Source organism: Nematolebias whitei, chromosome 11 (assembly GCF_014905685.2).
Source record: "Nematolebias whitei isolate Nwh7 chromosome 11, NemWhi1, whole genome shotgun sequence".
Lineage (NCBI taxonomy): Eukaryota > Metazoa > Chordata > Actinopteri > Cyprinodontiformes > Rivulidae > Nematolebias > Nematolebias whitei.
In genome coordinates, this window is record NC_056508.1 from 37,788 (window position 1) to 48,549 (window position 10,762).

A 10,762-nucleotide genomic window follows, 5' to 3' on the forward strand; every position below is an offset into this window, starting at 1 on the left:
CTTCCAAACCAGCAAATTAGTCTTTCCTCTCTTATCAGTGATGTCATCTGCTTCTCTTCACTTGTTAAAGTTGTTCAGTCACATTCTGACGATCATGGAACTCTTTTTGAAGAGAAAACTTAACGCGCGTTGGAGATTAGCCTAGCTTAGCCTGCTACCACTAACGCCTTCTGGACTTGAGCTCTGCGTAACATTACGTCACCACGCACTTAGGTAGTTGTGTCGCACCTTTTTCTGTCCGGGTTGAAACTGAAGTGGCCGCTTCAACCCGAACAGAAAAAGAAATGTGTCAGTGAAACGCTGTAATCCTATCGAAATATCAAAAATGTGCTGGATCTCAGAAACTTTTCACTGAGCCTCCATTTGCAAATTCTCTGGATGCAGAGCAGCGGCTGGATCTATTTTAAAGATTTTAAAAACAATAATGACAACGCCATGTTCAATTCTGAAGTCCAGGTGTTTTTTTGTGTTTGGTGACCGACTATAAAATTTGAGCGAGCGGGGTCACCGCGGAGGATCATATGAGCTGCTGGAGCCCGCGAGGCCGAACCCTGAGCCCCGGCCTCGCCTGCTCACAAAGGCCGGATTCGAGCCCTGGCAGGTGGGAGGACCGGGATGGAGGGACGAGTGGTGGAAACTTTTTTTTTTTTTTTTTTTTTTTTTTATAAAAAAAAATTTTTTTTTTTTTTTTTATCAGTGAAGATTAAAAATGAATGAACGGTGCCGGCTTTATCGTGAAATCCTGTTTTCCCTTTGATTTTATTAAATAATCTGTTAATTACACTTTAATTTAAAGATTTAAATCGAAGCTAAACTTTAATTCAAAGCTAAAAATAATCTGTATACAAAAAACAAAACCACAATGAGTGCAAATACATCAAATGATGAAGAAAAATATAGAATTTTAAATATACAGGTCCTTCTCAAAAAATTAGCATATTGTGATAAAGGTCATTATTTCCATAATATAATGATAAAAATGAAACTTTCATATATTTCAGATTCATTGCACACTAACTGAAATATTTCAGGTCTTTAATTGATTTAATACTGATGATTATGGCATACAGCTCATGAAAACCCAAAATGCCTGTCCCAAAAAAATTAGCATATTTCATCCCACCAATGAAAGACAAGTGTTTTTAATAGAAAAAACGCCAACATTCAAATAATCATGTTCAGTTATGCACTCAATACTTGGTCGGGAATCCTTTTGCATGAATGACTGCTTCAATGCGGCGTGGCATGGAGGCAATCAGCCTGTGGCACTGCTGAGGTGTTATGGAGGCCCAGGATGCTTCGATAGCGGCCTTAAGCTCATCCAGAGTGTTGGGTCTTGTGTCTCTCAACTTTCTCTTCACAATATCCCACAGGTTCTCTATGGGGTTCAGGTCAGGAGAGTTGGCAGGCCAATTGAGTACAGTAATACCATGGTCAGTAAACCATTTACCAGTGGTTTTGGCACTGTGAGCAGGTGCCAGGTCGTGCTGAAAAATTAAATCTTCATCTCCATAAAGCTTTTCAGCAGATGGAAGCATGAAGTGCTCCAAAATCTCCTGATAGCTAGCTGCATTGACCCTGTGCTTGATAAAACACAGTGGACCAACACCAGCAGCTGACATGACACCCCAGTGACTGTGGAAACTTGACACTGGACCTCAAGCAATGTGAATTCTGTGTCTCCTCTCGTCCTCCAGACTCTGGGACCTTGATTTCCAAAGGAAATGCAAAATTTACTGTAATCAGAGAACATAACTTTGGACCACTCAGCAGCAGTCCCAGGCGAGATGCTTCTTACGCAGTCTCTTGTTCAAGAGTGGCTTGACCTGGGGAATGCGGCACCTGTAGCCCATTTCCTGCACACGCCTGTGCACGGTGGCTCTGGATGTTTCTACTCCAGACTCAGTCCACTGTTTCCGCAGGTCCCCCAAGGTCAGGAATCGGCCCTTCTCCACAATCCTCCTCAGGGTCCGGTCACCTCTTCTCGTTGTACAGCGTTTTCTGCCACACTTTTCCCTTCCCACAGACTTTCCACTGAGGTGCCTTGATACAGCACTCTGGGAACAGCCTATTCGTTCAGCAATTTCTTTCTGTCTTACCCTCTTGCTTGAGGGTGTCAATGATGGCCTTCTGGACAGCAGTCAGGTCGGCAGTCTTACCCATGATTGTGGTTTTGAGTAATGAACAAGGCTGGGAGTTTTTAAAAGCCTCAGGAATCTTTTGCAGGTGTTTAGAGTTACGTCGTTGATTCAGATGGTTAGGTTAATAGCTTGTTTAGAGAACCTTTTCATGATATGCTAATTTTTTGGGACAGGCATTTTGGGTTTTCATGAGCTGTATGCCATAATCATCAGTATTAAAACAATTAAAGACCTGAAATATTTCAGTTGGTGTGCAATGAATCTGAAATATATGAAAGTTTCATTTTTATTATTACATTATGGAAAATAATGACCTTTATCACAATATGTTAATTTTTTTAGAAGGACCTGTATATGGTAAATGGTAAATGGACTGTACTTATATAGCGCCTTTCTATCTTATTTCAAGACACTCAACGCATTTTACACTTCAATCTGTCCTCATTTACCCATTCATACAGCTTAATACTAGATCACTACAAAGATAATTGAACAAATCATTCTAAAGAGACTAATCAGTGCTTTAGATCACATTTATACACTGATGGGACACACATCAGAGGCTATGAGGGGTTCAGTGTCTTGCCCATGGACACTTCGACATGTAACTGCTGGTAGATTCGAACCCCCAACTCTCGCATTAGAGGACGACTGCTCTAACCACTCAGCCACAGCCGCCCCATATACCAGAGCTCTGGAATATGCTACGACTTTCCCTTAAAGTTCAATGTCTTCACCGGCCTATATGTATATGCATTACGTCTGTTTATGTTGCTTTGCTGTGGTAGTTTTTTTTTTTTTTTAATGCCTCAAATCGTGCCCTGTCTAGGACATCTTTTTTTTATACCGTCTCACCTCATGTTTTCTTCCCTTTTCTCATCTAAGCAAAATATTATTCTAAATAAGAATAATGAGGGCCGCGCTTTTTATAGTTGCAGGTTTGTGCACTCCACCCATCTTTCGGACGACTGTACGTACATGTTCTCGTTGTATATTGTGCAATGATAATAAAGTTTGGTTATTCTGAAATAACTTTTAACACTTTTATATTTTGTGATTTGACAATTTCACGATGTGACATGCTTTGAATTTTAAGTTGGAAGGCAAAAGTTGATCATTGCGTCTGGACAGCATAGGGTTAACCCTTCACAAAGCTGATGCAGCAGGAGAAATATGTGTGTGGCAGAGAAGGAGATCATGACAGGCTGGCTGCAGGAGGGAGCTTACCCCTGCAATTGTGGGCTGCACACAGGTGCAAAATAATTTAAAATTCTTTATTTTAAATAAACAATTCTTCCAATCATGGCTGGGATGAGAATCTGAACCTCCAAATCTGAGGCCATGGTCCTCAACCGGAAAAAAGTGGATTGTTCTCTTCGGGTCGAGGGTGAGGTTCTGCTTCAAGTGGAGGAGTTAAAGTATCTCAGGGTTTTGTTTACAAGTGAGGGAAGAATGAAGCTTGAGATTGGCAGATGGATTAGTGCAGCATCTGCAGTATTGCGGACTCTGTACCAGTCCGTTGTGGTGAAGAGGAAGCTGAGCTGTAAGGCAAAGCTCTGTTTACCGGTGAGTCTACGTTCCTACCCTCACCTATGGTCATGAGCTCTGGGTAGTGACCAAAAGAATGAGATCGTGGATACAGGTGGTTGAAATGAGTTTCCTCTGCATGGTAGCTGGACTCTCCCTTACAGATAGGGTGAGAAGTTCAGTTATCTGAGAGAGACTGAGTAGAACCGCTGCTCCTCCACATCAAGAAGATCCAGTTGAGGTGGCTTTGGCATCTGGTAAGGATGCTTCTTGGGCGCCTCCCTAAGAAGGTGCTTTGGGCATGCCCGACTGGGAGGAGACCACGGGAAAGACCCAGGACACGCTGAAGAGACTATACCACTCGGTTGGCCTGGGAACGCCTTGGTCCTGCCAGAAGAACTAGAAGAGGTGGCTGTGGAAATAAAAGTCTGGGTCTCCCTTCTCAAGCTGCTGACCCCGAGGCCCGACTTTGAAACGAGCAGAAGAGAATGGATGGATGGATGGATGGATGGATGGATGGATGGATGGATGGATGGATGGATGGATGAACAAGCCATAGCTCATCCTTCAATCAGCCCATTGTGTCATGTCCACTCTTACTTTGAAAAACTGCGATAATGAATCTGTGAAAAACGAACCACCAGTCCCAGCAAGGGACTACTGTAGTACAGCATCCTTCAAATGTAAAAGCAGAGCACCATCTAGTGAAATCATTTCACAATTTAAAGTGTAGCTATAGAGGTTTAAAAAAAATTGCATTTCTAATGGATTTCAATGTGTTTTTCCTTAAAGGAATGCAGAAGGGTAGTAACGTGATTGTTAATGGTAGCATTTGAGACAATTCTGACAAAGTACAAAAATCAACTGATTTTTAGTACTGCATTTTTTGCCCTACAAGTTACGGTTTTTTGCATAATTTGCATGCCTGCGACTTTATCAGCCGAAGCGACGCATTTGTTTTTATTCCCCCCATATTTATAAACCAATTTTTGGCCGAGATATGATCGTTTTCATTAATTCTGACTGGAAAAAAATGGAACACTACCATTTTTCAGCCGCTAGATTGTACCAGAGGAGTAAGGCATGCCGTTGTATCATGTAATAAGTAAACGTGGCTATAATGACAAATTAAAAAAGTTCAAGACAAAAACAACTAGACTTTATATATTATACTTTATTGTTTTTGTCTTGAACTTATTTGCATTTACCATGTCCTGGATGACTGAGAATCTTCACCAGCTATTAATGACACAATTGGCTTGCCATTGTCTCCCCACCTTTGTTCTGCTCGGTGCATGGAGCAACTGTCAAAATCGGCTTCATTTCGCTGCACCACCCCAGCAACGTGCATGACCATTAAAGCACATTTATTAAGTAAAAGTTAACTGAGACACACCTTTGCTATAATTTCGAGCAAACAAGTAATTGTTTTAGGTGCTTATCTTGTTAAATTTAGAAGAAATGCGTAACGTTCCTCATTCCTTTTTTCTTCCCCGTCTGCCCGCTCCCGGGAGCACCAAGGTAGCGAACACTTTTGAAATACAGCTGATTTGATCGTTTAAGTACTTTTATTAAGCAAACATTAGACCAAGACACACCTTTACTATAAAGCCGAGCGAACAGTTGTTTTTAGGTGTTTATCTTGTTAAATCTCGAAGAAATGAACAGTGGCTTCTCAGTCCGCGCGTGCTCGCTTCCGCGTACCGGGTTTTGAAATACAGTTGAATTGACCGTCAAAGTGCATTGTTAAGCAGACACATACACACCTTTACTATAATTATGAGCAAACAAATAATTGTTTTTAAACGTTAATCTTGTTAAATTCTTGATAAAAGTCCTGTGCACGCTCCTGTGGCCGCCATTTGGCAGCCAATCCATTTTTGGCACAACACCAGCCCACATTTCGGGATTGACAGCAGTGGTGCATAATATGACACATACGGCGAAGCAACATGGATTTTCCCACGTTATTAGACATATTTGGACAGATGCGACATAAAGGGCAGAGCAATGTTTATGGCGGAAAATACGGTATATGTCAGGATTATGTTGACAAACTCAAAAATGAGTAAATAAAAACTAAATTAAATTTGAGACATTGTTATTTCTACAAATTAGTTTCCACCCTCTGAAAATTCTGCTGGTATTACTGAATGACTGTACATAGCCATGTTGTTAAAGGACCTATAGATTGGGGTAGGAATGCACAATATAAACGGTATACGGTAAAAACGATAGAAATTTAGCCTACGATAGAGATCTGTCTTCTACCGGCTAAACGCAGTAATGCTGTGTCTGATGTAAAATCAGAGTTGTCAGTTTAATCGTTACTTTTTTTTGTTGAAAACTGTGCGTAAGTGGTGTTCAAGTGTAAAATCAGAGTTGTCAGTTTAATCGTTACTTTTTTTTGTTGAAAACTATGCGTAAGTGGTGTTCAAGTGTAAAATCAGAGTTGTCAGATTTAATCGTTACATGTTTTTAGTTGAAAACTGGTGCATAAGTGGCATTAAAGTATTTTCTTCGAGAGCTAAGTAGCGAAGCTACAAGCTAACTACGCCCGGCTTGCTGTAGTGTTGCCATATTTTGACGCATGCGCAACACGCTGTGTTCCGTCGAAAGTTTTATTCATTTATTTTTTTTCCGTCGAAAGTTAAAGTAAGCGTTGGTCAGCTTTCGAGAAACCTGCTCTCTGATCTGTGAAAAGGACACTGCGTTGTGTGATTTTCCTGCGAGACCCTCTGGTCAAAGCCACAGACTCATTTTTTGTCAACTCTCCATTAAAGCAGAAGGAGTCGCCCACTAGAGGTTTGGAGGGTGAAGTGTTTCAGTGTAAAATGCTGCTCTGTTGCTGTTCATTTCTGAAGTGAGACTGGAAACTTAAAAGTTAACAACATATTATTTTGTTTAAAACATATGGCTAAAACTACATTTGATATATTTTGCACTGTTTTGCACTACAAGAAAGAAGCCTAATACTTGATTTATTTAAAAACTCTCTGGACCTAGTAATGGAATTTTTTTTAATTCAAAATATATGATGGCAAAAGGACACCGTACGCTTTTTAAAAAATTCCTATTAAGTTTTATACCCAAAACATATTACGATATTTGTTATCACCACCCTTCACAGTAATAATAATAATATTGTCATCACAATGTCAGCACTGTATGTTTCCATACAACGGCGAAATCAGTCTCTGCATTTAACCCATCCACCACCAGGTGGTGCAGTGGGCAGCTATTGAAAGCGCCCGGGGGGCATTTTGGGGATGAGGTGTGCTGCCCAGAGACACCACGTGATGTGCAGTGACTGGGGATCGAACCTGCGGGACTTTCGGGTCCCAAGCCGGCTGCCCTGCCTCTACACCATCTCGGCCCCCACATATCGTGATATGAATTTTATGCCATATCGCACATTCCTAGATTAGGGTAAATGTGACATGAATTGATTTGATGTCACTGCCTCTGATAGGCTTCTAAAGACTTGAACCTAACCAAAGCATTTTGATAAGTGCAGCTGTAAGTTCTGATTCTGAGTCTGTTTTCTCTGCAGGGAGAAGCTGATGACTCCATCCTGAGGTTGGCCAAGAACGACGGTGTTGTTGCAAAGTATGGAAATGGTTTTAGCATTAATTTGAATCTCTATGTATGCTTTTTCTGAAAGTCATATTTTCCTCATGAGCTACTATTACAACTCTAGTGTTAACATCTTAAAGATGTTCACACATGTTGAAGAGGGTTCTGTGCAAGAACTGGTCATGTTGGATAGCTCTGCAAAAGACCTGTTTGGAAAGACGGTTTAATTTCTGATGGAACAGAGGAACTAACTTTTAGTTCAAACTGAACTAAGACCAAAGTGGATGTTTTTTTTTCACCTTGGGAAAAAAAAAAAGATTAAGAATCTAGACAAAATCTAAAAGAACAAAAGCATTTGACAGCAACTGCATATAAAGTTTCACAACATACCGGTTTTTCCTTCTCTTTAATCGTTAATTTTTATGCAGTGTGCAGCTTCTCGGTTGCACTCAACAGGAAATGCATGTTTTCATTTCCCAATTTAGTTTTATCTGTTTGCTGAAAATCACAAATTCAATTTAACTTGTTTAAATTTTATTTCTTTATATTTTTTACTAAATGTTAGAATTCTTGTTGGCCAAATTTCTATTAATTGAAATGATTACCATAATTCTTGGACTTCAGAATATTCTTGGTCCTTGAGAGTACCTTGTTGGTCATTCAGGTTCTGGTCACATGATGACAGAGTGGGTGGAGTTATGGTAAGCAATTTGAAACGATGAGCAAAAGGTTTGGTACATCTGATTACCTGAGGGCATTCTCTTTGTGTCACAAACGCCTGCCCCCATGAGATACGGGGTGCCGGAAGCCACGAGCGCTCTGCTTTGTCAAAGGAAAACGTTAGTCAGTGGCAGGAAGCTACCGAGAGACAGCAGAAAGTCTTTCAAAATAAAATATAAATTTTGAAAATTATGGAAAAAAAATACACAAATAAGACGCCCTTTTATTTAAACCGCGGGGTACAAAGTGTGAGACAAAAATAGTGGCTTATACAACGGCAATTACGGTATACAAATATCTGCAATCAGCTGGTGGTAATGTTGGGTGGGTGGGTTGTAAGTACATTCTAAAATACTATTGATTGCATTCAATAACAGACGTGCCTTATCTCGAATAGGAGAAACTATTCTGTGTTAAATATTCTAACTGGAAATATCCCGACTGGTTTACAACATAACATGGCTTTCTCCCACCCATTCTCACCATCTTCAGTTTGTTAGCTGCTGGATGTTTTGTCAGTAAATTTAGATGAGTGATGTGTTTAGAAACTGACTATTTCTTCTTTCTGTTTCCCCAGGAACTTCTGAGGATCAAATTTGTTAAATAAAATGGATTAAAAAAATAAGCATAATGTTGTCTTTATTTTGAAATTTGCAATAAAATATGTCCGCTGAAATTAAACTTGCTGTGACTCCTACCTTTATGGCAGCATTTAGTCCAGCCCCCCCTCCCCAACTTTTGCGTTACAGCATGGGTGTCCAAAGTGCAGCCCTAGGGCCATTTGTGGCCCTTGGAGTGATTTTTGTGCAGCCCACAACTGCAGTTTTAAGAATGGTACAATTTTTGCCTGCAATCTTAAAAGGTCCGTGCAGTTTTTCTGCAATTAGTTGGTATTCCTTTTTGTATAATGTTTAGGTTTAATAGCAAAACGGATGAAACACAATCTTCTCAAAATGAAAACTATTAAGCAAAATATAAACCTTTTGGCTATAAAATTTTTATTTTCATTTCATGGTACAAAGCAGCAAAAACCTTTACTGATTTCTACCAGAAATGAGACTTGAATATTGATTCATAAAACTTGGCTAAATATTGCAGTTGATCAAATAATCAAGAGGGAAATTTGACATTTTTAAATTAATACAGCGTGGTATCATCTACATACGAGTTGATCATCTTTATCAAAATGAGTTTGTTGTAGTGACTGACAGCTGGACGACATTTTAAAACTTCCATCAGCCTTTTGGGCCGTCCATGATCCAAAAGTGATGGACCCCCCCCTTTTAACATACCGTACCAATTTATTTCTAAAGCACTTGAAATACAACAAGCAGCCGTTTCAAAGTGCTGTACAAAATTAAAAAACAACCCGTAAAACAAACACTTAAATATTTAAAAAAAATTATCAAAACATAAGTAAAAGAATACAACATTAAGACACAGATGCTGACTCACTCTAGGTTAAAAGCAAATGGAAAAAAAAGTGTTTTTAAACGAGTTTTAAAAACAAAGTGACGGGGCCTGCCTGACCTCCAACGGCAGCTCTTTCCACAATTTAGGAGCCAGAGCTGAAAAGGCTCAGTCTCCTCTGGATTTATAAAAGGTTTTCAGGACTGCTAAAAGCATTTGGTCAGAGGATCTAAGAGTACGTGATGGTATGTAAAAGTGAAGCAGTTCAGACAAATAAATTCAAAAAGCGTTCAATACAAAAACAACTGGACTTTATTTGTAACAGAAGACGTTTCGCTCCTCATCCGAGGAGCTTTCTCAATTCAAAGAGCAGAGTGAGAGATTCAGGTTATAAGGCTGAGTGAGATAAGACACACACACATGTAGATTGGCAATTCACACCTAAACAAACTTAACAGTAGGTCTTTGTTCCTCTAATTCACAGACGAGGCCCCTCTGTTCCCATCAGGTGTGAAAAACTGGCTGGGAATCTGTTTTAAAGTTGCATTATAGGTTTTTGAAAGTGGAAATCTGAGGCCTCCTCCTCTGTTAAGAGACAGCTTTTCTCTTTTTACATAAATTGCCTCCTTCACCCCCCTCTCAAACCATCTGTGTTCTCTGTCCAAAATGTGCACATTTTGGTCCTCAAAAGAGTGTCCCTTCTCTGTGAGGTGGAGGTGAACAGCTGAATCTTGTCCTGTGGAGCTGGCTCTCCTGTGTTGAGCCATGCGTCTGTGAAGAGGCTGTTTAGTTTCTCCAATGTAGAGGTCTGGACAGTCCTCGCTGCACTGGACCACATACACTACACCACTCTGTGTATGGGTGTTTTGTCCTTAGGGTGGACCAGCCTCTGTCTGAGAGTCCTGCTGGGTTTGAAATGTACTGTGAAGGATTTGGGGTGTTCAAATGACCCGAGCACAGAATTTCAGGAGCACTTCACCTTAGTATAAAAGATTTAATTGAGACAAAGTTAAAGTATGCAGATATTACATATAATCAGAGTGCAGTCTGAGGAACAAAAATCAGAGCAAACCTTGCCTTGGTCTATCTGCCGATGTTTGTTCAACCAAACTTGGTGTCTGAGCAAGATTTATAGGTTTCTCATGTCCCGCCCTTTCGGGTTCAGACAGACTTGTGATTGGGTGTCAAAACCTCTTGATGGTCTGAGTGACACCCTGTTCAGCCAGTCAGGGGCAGATCTTATCCATGGTTACTCCAGACGGCCTTGCTCATTCTTCCACTGATAAGGGTTGATTTACGAGCTTTGTTTTGGAACACAGGACACTTACTCTGGCTCTCGTCTGTGTAAAGCTTTAAAACACGTTTTCTGTGTGTCTGAACTATTATTA

At 40.2% G+C, this 10,762-nt stretch overlaps 1 protein-coding gene across 1 annotated transcript in view; it reads left to right on the forward strand.

The window, feature by feature from the left end:
- The window catches only part of rps21 (ribosomal protein S21), a 38,196-nt gene extending 29,551 nt beyond the window's left edge, over window positions 1–8,645 (forward strand). The window contains exons 5-6 of the mRNA XM_037684617.1: window positions 7,222–7,277; window positions 8,542–8,645. Coding sequence (XP_037540545.1) covers window positions 7,222–7,277; window positions 8,542–8,551 — 66 coding nt within the window. The 3' untranslated portion in view covers window positions 8,552–8,645. The remainder of the gene's footprint in view (window positions 1–7,221; window positions 7,278–8,541) is intronic.
- The last annotated feature ends 2,117 nt before the right edge of the window (window positions 8,646–10,762 follow it).